The 15,032-nt window shown below is 33.6% G+C and overlaps 4 protein-coding genes across 4 annotated transcripts; 2 read left to right on the top strand and 2 right to left on the bottom strand.

The window, feature by feature from the left end:
- The first annotated feature begins 657 nt into the window (after nt 1-657).
- On the top strand, nt 658-3,854 carry LOC115715627 (E3 ubiquitin-protein ligase ATL6). Its single transcript, XM_030644285.2, has one exon. The coding sequence runs from the start codon at nt 803-805 to the stop codon at nt 1,739-1,741; it is 939 nt and encodes a 312-aa protein (XP_030500145.2). The 5' UTR covers nt 658-802; the 3' UTR covers nt 1,742-3,854.
- On the bottom strand, nt 3,054-3,773 carry LOC115718105 (E3 ubiquitin-protein ligase ATL6-like). Its single transcript, XM_030647066.1, has one exon. It carries the CDS (start codon nt 3,771-3,773, stop codon nt 3,054-3,056), a length of 720 nt encoding a protein of 239 aa, XP_030502926.1.
- A 657-nt stretch (nt 3,855-4,511) lies between the features above and the next one.
- Nucleotides 4,512-9,782, top strand: LOC115717250 (putative disease resistance protein RGA3). The gene is made up of 2 exons (XM_061116092.1): nt 4,512-9,149; nt 9,394-9,782. The coding sequence occupies exon 1, from the start codon at nt 7,143-7,145 to the stop codon at nt 9,129-9,131; it is 1,989 nt and encodes a 662-aa protein (XP_060972075.1). The 5' UTR covers nt 4,512-7,142; the 3' UTR covers nt 9,132-9,149; nt 9,394-9,782.
- A 532-nt stretch (nt 9,783-10,314) lies between these two features.
- LOC115717432 (cysteine-rich receptor-like protein kinase 26) lies at nt 10,315-14,832 on the bottom strand. Its single transcript, XM_061116091.1, has 8 exons — nt 14,504-14,832; nt 13,297-14,127; nt 12,867-12,992; nt 12,115-12,248; nt 11,761-11,965; nt 11,429-11,669; nt 11,129-11,273; nt 10,315-10,855 (listed from the first exon to the last, which is right to left on the bottom strand). The coding sequence occupies exons 1-8, from the start codon at nt 14,535-14,537 to the stop codon at nt 10,529-10,531; spliced, it is 2,043 nt and encodes a 680-aa protein (XP_060972074.1). The 5' UTR covers nt 14,538-14,832; the 3' UTR covers nt 10,315-10,528.
- Between the last annotated feature and the right edge of the window lie 200 nt (nt 14,833-15,032).

Raw genomic sequence — 15,032 nt, 5'->3', positions numbered from 1 at the left:
ATTCACAATTCAAACCCATTCTCTCTCTTTCCCTCAAACTCTCTCTGCATCATCTCTCTCTCTCTCTCTATCTCGCATCCCACAACCGCCCACCCTCACCACCACTTCCGACGTCCGACCTTCGACCTCCGACCCTCACCACCCGCACCAACACCCTCGACCCAGCCCCCCTCTCTCGAACCACCCAAACTTCGCACCTCCTCAGCCCCACTCTCTTTTCCTCTCTCTGAAATCGCAAAAAAAAAAAAAACATACAGGTCCGATGGTCGGACCATGGGGTCCGATCGGACCCCATGGTCCGACCATCTGACTCCGTATGTTTTTTTTTTTTTTTTTTTGCGATTTCGGAGAGAGAAAATCGGCCCCATCGGACCCCATGGTCCCACCATCGGACTCGGGGAATTTTTTTTTTTTTTTTTTTTATTTCAGACAGAGTAAAAGAGAGAGACGGGGTTGAGTTATGAGAGAGGTATTTTTGGGTTTTAGATAAAAGTGTCATATTTTTCTTAGTTTGAAATGTATTGGTTTAAGAATAAAATATTAAAATTTTTTAAGTATAGAAAATCAAATTTCCCTTTAAATTTTACTATTGAAGATTGCCTTAGTATATCAACTTGTCTCCTTATTACTATACTAGTTTCTATTATTGACTATTAGGACTAAAAGGACTCAAAACGTATGGCCTTGGTCATGGCACACCATCTACGACTATTCTCTCTTATCTCCATCTTGTTTTTGATTACCATTATTATAAGCCACTTCTTTTATTCAGATTTTATTTTATATCTCCAACCATTATACTATGAGATATTCAATTATTGCTTTTCTCTTTGCCTGGTTTTTATTACCCTTCGTTGGAGCTCAGCCACGGGGAAATTCCCAAAATGACCCCAATGCGATTCAGGGGCTCCATACATCGGTAGGAGTCATCATTGGAGTCATCCTCACTGTGGTCATCTTCATATCACTATTTTCCTTCTTCATTATACACTGCTCCAATATCCATGATGATCACCAACAACAAGGCCCCAACCCCATCAGGAATATCGGAAGGTCTGCCGGGAATAATGGGCAAGGACTCGATGCGGCGCTGCTCCACACTGCTTTCCCTACGCTTGAGTATTCGACGGTAAAGGGGCTCAAGATCGGCAAAGGAGCGTTGGAATGCGCCGTGTGTTTGTGCGAATTCGAAAACGATGAAACGCTGCGTTTAATTCCCAAGTGTGATCACGTTTTCCACGTGGACTGTATTGATATGTGGTTCCAGTCGCATACTACTTGCCCCGTTTGTCGGGCTAATCTCGTACCCGGACCCGATGAGTCCGTACACCGACCCGAGATAGATATTGAGGCCCAAAACGACGCCGTGGAACAACCCGAGATTCAAGAAAGAGTAGTGGCCGTGGCTGGAAGTAGTAGTACGGAATTAGAAGTTTCACAATTGAGGAAGAGTTTAAATCGTAGCCGTACACGTGGATCTAGAAGATTATTTCAGCGGTCTGTATCGTTGTTACAACCGGGCGAGAACACGGAGCGGTTTACTCTGAGATTACCGGCGAGGGTGAGGAAGGAGATAATTGAGCGGCAATTGGAACGGAGCAGGAGCTTATTGGTGCTGCCTAGAGAAAATAGCAGAGGTGGGCGGTTGGGTAGGAAGTCGGAGCGGTGGAATTTCACGGCGAGTTTTTCTAATAGATTATGGTCTTCGTTCAAATCGCCAAAGGTAGACGAAAATGACTAATTACTGTTTTTTTTTTTTTTTTGAATTCGACTAATTACTGTTTTGCAGTTAAGTAAATGAGCTCTTGTATAATAATATCTAGAAACTAAATTGCTCTTAGTTTAAGGTTATATTTTATTTAGTGGTAATTTTTTTAAAATATTATTTAGTGATAATTTAATTGTAAATGTATATTAAATTTAAAATTTTGATGTATATATTTCAAATTAATTGTTTAAATAACTATTTTAGTATACTTTTATTTTTGTAGTATTAGGCAAAATAAATTCATATTATAGAAAAATTTATCATATAATTTTTTATTTAAAAAAGTATTACTAGTACTTAATATAATTATTGGAGAATGTCACCTAATGTTGTTTCTAATATCTCATTAGTGCTTGTGTGATGTGGTATTTATTTTGTTGCTGAGTTTTACTTTTGAAAAATGTCATTAATGAAAAGAAAAAAAGGGAGGATCATATCGAGTCTCTTTTAATTAGCATAAACAATACAATATCAATTGCTATTATTTGTTAATAATAAAAATAGTACACCAAACAATAGAGCAAAATTCTCAAACTATTTAAAGTGATGAAAAATGGGACTTCTGTTAAATTGTCCAATGGCAATATGTGACTAACAGAGAAGTGATCTTTAGTCTTTACTAAGCATGAGAATATAGAACTGAACAATACAATTATAACCTAGTTTTAAAATATTGATTGATCCATTATTTGCAATTTCTTGTTTATAGTATTATCTTTTTCTTAAAGGGTACCATAAAACCACTAGATACAATATTGTGACATATATATTACAATTGGTATAAAATTTTATCGGGTCTCACACAATTTATTTAATACATTATATAAAGAAACTTTTCCCAAAAAAAAAAAAATGATAAAATTAGCAAATGCATGCGAACACAAACATTAGTTAAAAATAATTTAATAACGTGAAATGGCAAAATTATATATTAAAGATTCGTACCTAACCCTTTTAATTTGACTAAAACAAAGGTTTAGTATCATAATTATTAATTAAGCACAAACTAATCAAGATTAAGTAATAAAAGCAAAAAGTTATACTGAAAGAAGAAGAAGAAGAATAAGATGTTGTAATAATATTTTCATTGAAACTTATTATGATATAACTACAACGTACTACTCATCATGATCATCAAAGGTTAACCTTCTAATCAAAATAATATTTGCCTTTGATGAAAAAACAAGAATATAGTATATCTAGTCTGAACATTGTAATGATAAAGAAAATAAAAGAAAATATCAATTGAAATGTTTGAAAGTACCACTTCTTCTACTACTACGTACTACTCCAACCCTCTTGATCTGCTAGTTCCTTCTCCAAATCTTGGGTCCACAACACTACTTCCAGTACTCGAAGACGGAAATGATGGTGGTTGTTGGAGATCGCGTTTGCAATTGGGGCAATTGTAAATGCTGCCATTAGAGAGCCAATCAAGAATACAATGGGGATGGAAAACGTGACCACAATTGGGTATAATATTAACAACTTCATCGTCTGCGAAAACTTCCAAACAAATGGTACATTCATCAGCCTCTTCTCTTCCAGACCCTAGTTGCATCTTAATCTCCCTGTGAGTAACCCTCCGGAACCTCTCAACCATCGCCTCAGCGCGTTGCCGCGCCTCCCTAGCCTGAGCCTCAGCCTGAGCCTGAGCCCGAGCCTGAGCCTCAGCCTGAGCCTGAGCCTGAGCCTGAAGTTCTACCCCCGGGCCGACATTGTTGTTGTTCGCAGCAGAACCGTGGAAATGGAGATTGCCTTTGATGTATTGATCGATCAAGATGAAGACGACGGTGAAGAAGATTATTCCGAGAATTATTAGCACTGTGGCTACGATGTCTGAAAATCTCGATCGGTGTTTGGGTTGAGGATTTGGCGATGGCGCTTGATGATCATGAGGTGATCCGATGTAGGCTAAGGCCGCTGTCGAGAGGAATAGGACGAAAAGAATGGCGATCTTTTCTGGTTTCGACAGCCATGAACAATAATTATTGAAGATCATCATCTTCTTGGAGAGAGAGAGATGGGAAATTGATCAAAACTGAAGGAATTGATGAAAAGTGAGGAATTGATGGAATGAGAGAATGAGTCTTTGTTTGAGACTTTGTTTATTTATATAGCTGATCAGTGATACAACAGAACGGTTACCAAGATCAAGAATTAGTTAGTTACGGTACTAACTAACTCTAACGGTTAATAACGGACTGGTTATTTGGACACAGAAATTAAAGAATAAAGAAAGAAATGAAGGAAAAAAAGGAGAAGTCGTTTAGAATAATGACGTCAGTATTTGCAGTTAGTCGAGTGTGTGCAACTTGGTATCTAGCTAATTAAAAAGGAACACGTGTCAATTGCATTTTCAATAATTACTACTTCTAATAAATAAGTAAGCTAAAATTTTAAAGTCAGATTAAAAATAAATATTTAAATTTAATTCTTAGTTAATAATATTTAATTTATAATTTTTGAATTATTTAAGTAATTGAATATTAAATATAAAGTAAATTATCATGTGAAATTTTTCAATTGATCTAAATCATTAAATTTTTATTTTTTATTAAAAAATTAATTTAAATATATCATTAAAAAATTAATATTTAGATAATAAATTGATATGATAAGTTACAGAAATATAATTAACTTATGTATTATTACTGTCTAAAAAATAAATTTAAGTTTTAACTTGCAATTAAAAGTTAAATTTAAATATTTACACAACAAATTATTCTAAAAAAACACAAATCAAATAAACTAGCTTATAATTTTACATTAATGCCTTTTAGCATATTACTATTCAAAGTGAGCATTTCTCTTTAGCTCTTCCAGCTCAGTTGAGCTCTATTATATTAGCTCCTGTAGCTCATTTGAGATGAGCTATTACAAATGTTTTTAGTAATTAATCTTTTTCTAATATCTACTATAACTATATAGGTGCATTATTTATAAAAATGTTATTAATAAAGATAAATGGATGTGTAATTTATATGAAGGTAAAGTATAGAAGGTATAGGATAAATTCCCCCAAACATTTTGAGACCAAAATGAATCATTACTCACAAACCCAAATATGATAATAAACTTTATCAATGCTTGTGTCAAATTTGAACAGTACTTGAAACCTAAAAAGTTTGGAAGTTTGGATGTGATGAACAGTACTTTATTAATTAAGGTTTTTGCACGTGATGTGGTACATATTGAAAATAGTACATAACAACATACTATTATCAACAATAATAATCAATACAAATTTATGTTCATATTATTCAAGATGGAACATTTAATTTTAATTTTATTGTTAATTTTATAAAACTTCTTTGATCTATGCAGATACAAATATAAGAAAGTTTGGGTATATTAAACACTAGTGTTCTTTCTCTCTACACCATAGTCACACTCATTAATTTTCTAATTAAGAGCATAACACTTTTTATAAGGAATTATTGGTTAATTAGGCCTACATGCCTAATGTAAGAGAATTAATTGTCCTCTCCCAAATAGCAGACTATAAACATTTTTTAAAGCTATGTTTATAGGATCCCGAACATATTAGTACGTTATATCCATCTTATTATTATTATTAGGATTTTTTATACTACATATTAAAATTTTTAACTTTTTTATTTTTTAACTGTAGGATAGGATTTTTTTCAAAAATACTATCTTTTTTATACTGTGTATTGTGTTAACTTTATACTGTTGTTCCACGGTTATATTTTTAGTTGCTTCACTGCTGTTTTAATTGTTTTGCTTTGTTATTTTACAGTTGTTTTATAAAAAAAAATATTTTTATAAAAAATTCTATATGATAATAAAATTATAAATTTTTGCTAAAAATTCAGTAAAAAGTCCTATCATTGTATGCTAATACCGACTCTAAATAAGCAATTCATCATTTTGTTAGTACACCTCAAATATTCTAACAATTCATGGACCATGGTTATATGCATGAAAATGTGTATATAATATTAAAAGTAATGTAGGAAAGAGTGTTTCAGTCAAAGGAAAAAAAGAAACAAAACTGTCGATTAATGTACTAATCACATGGTTATGTATTGGTAATCACAAATTGGCCTAAATTAACTTCACATAGTAAACGGTCTAATAATGTTTTTAAATTTTGCGTGAAGCTGTTTTATACTCATATAGCTAATTTTTGAGATGCATAACATTTACTCTTGCTTGAGATTTTCAAACAAACACTAACAATGGCCGAGACTGTGATTTCTGTGATGGTACAACTGCTGACTTCTCTTCCTCTTAAAGCCATAATAAAAGGAGAGTTGAAAGGCGCGTGGATAATTTGACTCGTAAACTAAGGTCCATTCGAGCTGTGTTGCAGGACGCCGAGAACAGAAGATGGACTAGCGATCGCGAAAGTGTTAAAGATTGGTTGGAGATGCTTGAAGACTACTCTCATGAGATGACTAAATCAAGAAAGATTTTAATCAGAGGAGAAAGGTTAGTAGCCCTGTCTTCTTCTTGCTTTTGTATTTTCACTAAATTTAATTGGCTAGCCGGCTCTGAGGTGAGACGAGTGAGGTGGCCGTCTTAGGCCCCTCCACAGCTAACAAAGTTAGTAATAAAATAAAAAAAATAATACACACGTTAATGTATGTTACAGTTCGGTGGTAATTTGATTGGAGTTGTTGTGGACATTGTCGTCCCACATAGAATAAATGGTAAAGAATTGAGTCATATATAAGAACATGGACTACTCCACTCATTGCCAATTGGTTTTAAGATGGAACCCCATGATTCTCAACAGGAGTAATAGCTTCGAGGTTTAGAGTTCAAATCCGCCGGCGGGTGATTTCACACCATGCCATTCTTCACCAAATTGAAGAAATAGAAGAAAAAGTAAATGTAGCTGTTGGTCAAATAAGCTCTTTAGGCCTAGTAGAGAAATTAGTGACTAATGATCAAGTTTTGAGTAGAGCATTAGAGACTACTTCATTTGTTGATGAAATAGAAATTCATGGTCGAGATTTGGATAAGAAAGCCTTGTTACAAATGCTAATGCCCAATGATACCATTACTCATGGTCATGATGGACCACTAGAGGTGATATCTGTTGTGGGTATGGGAGGACTTGGCAAGACCACTCTTGCACAATTAGCATTTAATAATGAAGCAATTAAGAATCAGTTTCTGACCCTTTTGATTTACTCAATATTGCATCAGCAATTACTGAGAGCCTTCTTAAAGATCATCATCATCATCATCATCATGAATCATCTCTAGCTGTGCCACCAAAATTCCAAACCTTAGAAGCAGCCTTTAATTGGATCTTGAGTTGTCTAGGCGGATCTAGATTTCTACTTGTGCTAGATGATGTTTGGAATGAAGATTATAGTAAGTGGGAACCATTAGAAATATGTTTGAAGAAATTAGAAAAGAGAGTGTAGCAAGTGTGATGGGAGGTATTACTTTCAATATGATTAAGTTAAAAGAATTGAGCCAAAATGAGTGTCAATTAATATTTGAAAGGCATGCATTTAAGGGTAGAAATAATGAAGAAGATATCATAGAATTGAGAGACATAGGTATCAAAATTGTGAGCAAGTGTAAAGGTTTACCTCTAGCAGCAAAGACTTTGGGTGGTCTTATGAGTTTCAAGAGAAGTAGAAAAGAATGGGAAGATGTTTTGTGTAGTCATTTGTGGGAGTTAAATGTTTGTGAAGTTGAACAATATCTCTTTGGTCCATTGTTACTAAGTTACCTTGATTTATCATCTTTAGGAAAACGTTGTTTGTTGCATTGTGCCATTTATCCAAAAGATCATTTGATTGAGAAGAGAAAACTAATTGAAATGTGGATGTCAGAAGGTTATCTAAACTCAGAAGAGGAAGGGGCAAGTATTTTTCGGAATTTAACAACTCGATCTTTCTTTCAAGATTTTCAACAGCCAAATGATGCTGAATATGATGATGATGATGATGATGATAATGTTGTTTGTAAGATGCATGACATTTTACATGATTTCATTCAGTATTTGACAAAAAGAGAATGTGAGATCATAGAAGCTTTTAATATTGTTGATTTGGTTGCTGATCAGAAGAGGAGTAAGAGAAAGTTAAGGCAGAGGATTAGACATTTGACCATAACAATGGAATCTGAAGCTGAGTTTCCTAAATTGGAATTGAGTAATGACAACAAAAAGTTCTTGCACACCTTTCATATTTTAAGGCAAGGTGATATCAATATCAATAATGCTCCTTTTGATATCTCCATGTTGTTATGTTTAAAACATCTTAGGAGTTTAAATTTGTCAAGTTGTGGGCTCATGAAATTGCCAGAGAATATAGGGGACTTAATACATTTGAGATATCTTGAAGTTGGAGACAACCCTTTAGAGAAATTACCAAACTCATTTTGTAACTTATGCAACTTGCAAACTTTGAGAATGGAGTCTCATTTTCTAGTGCCTATAGAGTTACCAGAAGGGATTGGAAAGTTAGTAAATTTGAGGTCTTTGTATATTAGGGGTGAAAATTCTAGGTTTGAGGGATTGCCAAAAGGTATTACCACCTTACCTTCATTAAGAATTCTAGATTGGTTTCCACATAATACCCAAGACAACAACAAGTACTTGAGTATTAGAGAGTTGACTACTACAATGATGAATTGCAACAATCTTAAAATTTATCATTTGACTCTTCATTTGGAAAGTCACAACAAGACTTTCATAGATCTAACAACTTTAGGAAACATTTATGAACTAGAAATATACCCAATAAGCAGAGAAGAGGAATTAGTAATTGGCCTATTGGATCAGTTTAATAGTATCCAACCTCATCCAAAGTTGAAAGTTTTAAGAGTAGGACAATTTGGTAGAATCCAAACCTTTTCTCCAAAATGGATTAAGTCCTTATTGTCTTTGCGTAAGCTTGTATTCTGTGGTTGTTCTTGTTTAATCACATTACCATCAGCTGTAGCCAAACTACCATCTCTAGAGGCACTCGAATTTTGGGGCTTGCGCGCCAAGTTTATTGGGCCCGAGCTTTTGGGTTTAGTACTTGGTGATACTGATGATGATGAAGTGCGAGTTCTTTACCCGAAACTTAAAGTGCTGAAATTCACAAGCGTGGAAAATTGGTGCGAGTGGAAAACAGAACCGCTTATGATCAAGATCATGCCGGTTTTGGAATCACTATACTTTTGGTCTTGCTCAAGCCTTGGAGTATTGCCTGGCTTTCTTTGTAATGTGAAGTCTTTGAAGTTTATACACATAAGCAATGCAACAAAACTTGAGAAGCATTGTCGAGTGAGGGATGAGAATGAGTGGCCCAAAATTTCTCATGCCAAAAACATTCTCCTTAACGGTGTGCATGTGCAAAAGGAGGGCCATTACTTGCTACATTGATATGATCATAATCTTAAGGTATATTTATTTATTGATAGTTAAATATTATGAAAATTATATTATATATTATTTTTTTTAACTTTTTTTTTTTTGTTAAATTTACAGTTTAGTTTGTTTCAGTGGTTTCTTCGATAATTTCTATAGGAATTTTGATTGCGATTTAAGTTACTCCATTAATTGTTAATTTTTGTTATCGGTATTTTTTTTACGTTTGCATGTATAAAATCTCACTATTCATCTTTTCGTTTGATATTATATTTAGGAAAAAATGAAGGAGTCTTAAATGAACTTTTGGTGGCAGTTCATTTTTCAAACTCTCTACTCCAGAAAAGATATTCACTACTAGTTGTTCGCTGTGATTTTAGTGACGCGACCCATCATAGGTGAAAAAGAGTAAAAGACTACACAAATTGGATCTTGGCAAATATTCCAAAGCGGGGTTAGAGCTCTCTTGGTAATGCGCAGAGAGGAGTCACACTAGTAGCCCCCTCCTTTATATTTATGAAAAAAAAATTACTCTACTAATATAGTGAGAGGGTATTTTTTATTTTCAAAAATTGTAAAACTTAACTATTTTGAATTCTTTTTTCAGTACTTGTAAAATTATCTAATTTAATTTCCTACCTAAGCAAAAAACTAAACTTTACAAAATTTATTTAGATTTCTATCTTTAATTTCCTACCTAATTTAATTGTAAAATTTAGTTCTCCCAACTTTTGCACATTTTTTTGGTTTGTTGTAACATGCAACACAATCTGTTTTTGGGAAATACTTATATGATATCCAACCCATTTTCTTTTGTAAAGTGAAAAACATGGAATGTAATACTACAACAACTTAACAAATTGGAAATTGAATCCTCCCCTAAATTGAGAAATGTTTGTGTGCTAATTATAAATAAATAAATAAAAAGTAAGCAAAGAGCGAATTTAATAGGTCTTGTTTGGAGCATTGCTTCCGGTGGTGCTATTTAGAGGTGACGTCTTGCAATTGATTAACGATATTTTATAAAAATTATTACATTAAGTTATGTTTGACTCAATATTTAATGCTACTAATAACAATATGACATATTTGAAAATGCTAAGTATTATTAATGTCTTTTAGCATATTACTATTCAAAGTGAGCATTTCTCTTTCTTTGATATATTTTCATAGCTAAAGTATTACTAAATAAAATATAACCACACGCAAAGAGCGATTTGTCTAATTTATTAAATTGTATAAATAAGAAAAAAGAGCAGTCGGCTGGCTAACCAATACAAATACAAAATCCAAATAATTTAAAAAATAAACAAAATAAATGACCTATATAAAGAATAACAAATTAAAAGGAACTAATAATGACTATTAAAACTACACTACAATCTCTTATGATACTAGGAACTTAGGAAGAACTATGGCAGTTCAATATCATTAGCTGACTCTGGGAAGATCTCAGAGGATGATTCAATAATTCCTGAATTGAAATTAGTTGACGTCGACCGCCCTGACGGATAACTAAGTTCTTGAGAATCTCCAAATTCCGAGGGAAGAGGAAGAGAAAGACAGTTGCAGTTAAGCATGTGAACAACTGAACTCATACTTGGTCTAGCATTTGAACGTGTTTGAACACACAAAAGTCCAATCTGGATGCACCTCATTATTTCAGATTCTTCATAATCATATCTTAATCTTATATAAGGGTCTACAATACTTGTTCCTGCGTTCCAATTTCTCCATACCTACAATCATATATATTTCTCAGTTTGAATCCCAAGTGGGAGAGAACCTACTTGTTCACACACTTTGCGACTGAATTAATCAATTGACTAGAATAAATTCCTCTCAAGTTGATATAACCACTTGGGTAGAACTCAAACTAGCTCAAGAGAAGAGGGTATCCAAGTAGTTATGTACTACTAACCAATTCTGTAATCAGTCAATGTGGATCCTAACATAATCCTACTTTGGTTTTCTGAAAGTTAAGGAATGTGAAAATCTGTATCTATACTTACAGTGGCTACGAGGTGCTCCCTGTTGTCATTGCATGAGATACTTCTTTGTCCACTTACTATTTCCAAGAGTAATACTCCAAAACTGTACACATCACTCTTGACTGAAAGTATCCCACTTCTCGCGTACTCTGGATCCAGATATCCCCTGTAAACAGAATCTACTATAATTATCCACTGCTTACGATATCTTAAATCTTATTACTAAATGTCAAATCACTGTAAGGATATTATTATTTGTTCAATGATTAGAATCCACAAAAGTAATTTGCTAACTTGTATCTCAGTAATCAATATACTTACACGGTCCCCCCAATCATACTGAAATCTTCACTACGATCAACTTCAAGCACTTTTGCAAGTCCAAAACCTGATATCTTCGGGTTCATATCATCATCTAATAAAATGTTACTGGCTTTAATATCACGGTGGATAATTGTCAGCCGGTGGTCTTCATGAAGATATAGGAGCCCGCGAGAAATGCCTCTTATAATTTTGTATCGAATATCCCAATCCAAAGAGAACTCCTCAACCAGGACTGGATCTACACATTCACATAAGTGTGTGGTTTTGTTCAAACTTAAAAGTAAATGGAACTTTGTGGTTCTGTAAACATAATCAAATGAAAATTTTACCAAATATTAAACGATGGAGACTATGAGGAAGAAACTCATAGATAAGGAACCTTTCATTTCCTTTCAAGCAGAAACCAATGAGCCTAACAACATTCCGTTGTTGAAGCTTAGCACAAATTCGTAACTCATTCATAAAATCCCCTGTCCTTGAATTCGTCATATTGAAGCATTTCACAAAAATGTCTTGTCCGTCACTAAGTGTACCCTGAAATACATGAGGAAAGCGTCCAAAAAATAAAATTGGTTTATTTCAGCAATTTTGATATTTTATTTGTGGCCTGTGTGAACAACATAACGTAATTTTTTCTGTCTTCAAGGAAAGCAAAAATATGTTATTCGCATCCTATGCCTTACCCTATATAAAAGATCTTGATGTTTGACCTTATTTTCCTCTGAAAAGTTATTTGTTGCAACTCTGATGGTACTAAAGTCAAACTTCAAGCATTCCACATTTCCGATTTCTTCTGTAACTTCTGCCTGCACTCCATCTGTAATCAGAGTCAGATAATTCGATTAAATTCTGTTAGGAAAAGTTATCCATTTGTAAAGGTTGTTGGAGGCTAAGAAGTAAGAACAACAAGAGTTTTCCAAGGCCATGTCTATTTCGTTAAGGTTGAATAGTGAGTGAGCTCAAACTCAAAGATTTTTGTCATGCATATTTGACTCAGTAAGCCTATATGGGTGTCATCACTCAACAAATATTAATGCATTCAATAGGGACTTCAGCCCGGACAATTATGTCTCTCATAGATATATGCATAAGGGTTTAAAAAATACCGATCCAAAGAGAGGGAAGACCACATTCTGTACATATTTTCAACACCAAAACTATTGGCTACGCCTAACAGAAGAGCAAAATAAACCAGCAAATTTCTAGACAAAGTTAACACAACCGAAGAAAATAAGAAGAAACCAACCGAAGGAACATCATAAGAATCAGTTTCTACAAACTAAACTTTTCATATTTAGATTAAGATTTTAGCAAGTAAACAACAATAATTGAGTCACATTCATTCCACAAATTGAGCAGTGAAGCACCATGGTTTCTAAATTAACTGCATTATTGGTGTTGTGTACCACCTAAGAAAACTTGCAAAAAGGCTTACTTTCATCCCTTCTACGAATTGACTTTTTCACACTTGAGTACACACCGAGGGAGACAAGTAAGACCACAAAAACAACACTTGGAACAACTGCAATGATGATAGTTCTAGACTTGTTACTCTTCTTTCCTGCAAAAACAAAAGAGTCTCCTCTCATCAAACTCTATCTTCCAACATATACACCAAAGAAAAGATCAGTTTGAATTAGCAAAATTAACTATATTGAATTTAACAGGCGCACAAATGGTGACAAAATGATCGTAATGGTCTTTTTATGATCGTATAGTGCGATCAAACATGGTTATTTTGCTAATAATTTTTTTAGAATAATAAAAAAAAAAATCATAATGACTATTTCTACAAAACACTCAATAAAAGATCATGAAATTACTTCTATGGTGATAAAATGTAGATTTCTGAGTTCTTGTCGTACCTTTTCGATTCATTGACAGAGGAGATGGTGGTGTCGATTGCATTCGAGATTCCGATGGTGGATTAGATTGATTTCCATGTTCATAAAAGGGGCAAAATTCATATTTAAAGTTACAACTAGGAGCAATCACTCTTCCCGCAACCCTAAAAGTTCCATTTTCCCCTAAAATATCCTCAAAAGCTTGATCTAAGCAATTCTTACACTGCACTTCAGACAAATCCGGCGAACACTGCGTAAATCCATACAAAGATCTATCAAACTGAGGATCCCCACTATAATTCCCCTCTGCAAATTTCCGAAAATCACCCCCAGCCGCAGCTTGATTCTTCAAATTCCCCAATAAAATATTCAGATGCCGAGAAAACCCTCCACTGAAATCAGACAAAACGTTTCGATCGCTCCATGAATGGAATCTCGGACGAGTTTCTACGATTCCAAACAACGATCGATCGGAGTATCGCACAATACAATCGTCATAACCCCCAATCGCCTCTTTCTGGTTAGGGCAAGCCAGCGAAAGAAGATGAGTAGATTGATTGAGACAACTTCGGCATAAATCGGGATCAAGATCAGCTCTGCAAAGTCCGATCCCATAAACTCGGTCTGAACTTTTTCCGTACGAGAAACTGTGAAATCCTTCGCCATTGCCGTCGCCGGAGGTGAGATTAGTGAAGATCCGATTGAGATTTTTCTGGTAAGTACTGTTGTTGGAATAATTTCCATTAACGCTTAAACAAGATTCGTAGACGAAGGTTTTTCCGGCGAAAGCTTTTCCGGTCACCAAAACCAGTATGAACCCGAGAATGAAAAGCCGGTCACCGGAATTATAACCTGAATAGTTAAAAAAAACAGTTATTTACTTTAGCGAATCAAATAATGACACGTGGATATATATGTAATGATTAAGGACAAAACACGCGCCAAAAATAATTCTCTGTTTGGTGCCAAAAAATTAAAATAAATTTCGTTATAAATAAAAATAGGATGAAGAGATTTTACTATTTTCTTAAAAAAAAAAAGTGTGAGGTTGTACCATTTAAATAAAAATAAAGAATTTATTTTATTTTATTTTATTTGCTTAAGCTTAAAATTCCAGCAAAAAAAAAAAAAACTCAAAACTCTGAAAACAGTACAAAAATATGCAATTATATATTATTCTTTCAAATAAATAAGAAAGAAGAAGAAAAAAGTGATGATGGGAAATGACCATGGTGATTATTAGTAGCAGAGATACTGCACATGCTTACAAATCCAGGTATAGAAGAAGAAGAAGAATGAAAGGAATAGCTAACAAAAATTAATTTACTCTTAATTATTATTTTTCAATGAAAAAGAAAAACTATAATAATATTAATTATTATAGATAGAGAGTAGAGAGTGATATGTGTTGGGGTAGTAATTATAATCAATATATATATAATTAGTAAAACAAAAAATATGGATGAAATTCCATGATGATATATTAGTAATTTACGCGTTACATATATATATATATATATATATATATATATAACATAAGATCCTTGATGTAATTTCCTTCCTTGTTCCAAATACATTATGATAAATAATCAATCGGCCGTAAGACTTTTAGAAGATAGAGTTGACTCCATATGTCGTTTTATTTAGATGACTGTCGTATATCATTTATTTGAGACTACACTTTCTTAATTCTTTGCTATAATAATAATATTATTAAATCATTATGCTATTTTACATGACCTCAAAATATGTCTTGA

This window comes from Cannabis sativa, chromosome 5 (genome assembly GCF_029168945.1).
Source record: "Cannabis sativa cultivar Pink pepper isolate KNU-18-1 chromosome 5, ASM2916894v1, whole genome shotgun sequence".
Classification (NCBI taxonomy): domain Eukaryota; kingdom Viridiplantae; phylum Streptophyta; class Magnoliopsida; order Rosales; family Cannabaceae; genus Cannabis; species Cannabis sativa.
Note: the sequence above shows the minus strand (reverse complement) of the source record. Positions and strands in the feature narration are given on the sequence as shown.

Excerpts from the sequence above, each read along its gene's own strand:
- LOC115717432 (XM_061116091.1), bottom strand. The coding sequence starts at position 14,537 with ATGTGCAGTATCTCTGCTACTAATAATCACCATG. Across the intron at positions 11,274-11,428 it reads AGTATGATTGGGGGGACCGT|GGGATATCTGGATCCAGAGT; the intron begins GTAAGTATATTG and ends TTCTGTTTACAG. Across the intron at positions 10,856-11,128 it reads GGGAGCACCTCGTAGCCACT|GTATGGAGAAATTGGAACGC; the intron begins GTAAGTATAGAT and ends ATATGATTGTAG.
- LOC115717250 (XM_061116092.1), top strand. The coding sequence starts at position 7,143 with ATGTTTGAAGAAATTAGAAAAGAGAGTGTAGCAAGTGTGATGGGAGGT.
- LOC115718105 (XM_030647066.1), bottom strand. The coding sequence starts at position 3,773 with ATGATGATCTTCAATAATTATTGTTCATGGCTGTCGAAACCAGAAAAG.
- LOC115715627 (XM_030644285.2), top strand. The coding sequence starts at position 803 with ATGAGATATTCAATTATTGCTTTTCTCTTTGCCTGGTTTTTATTACCC.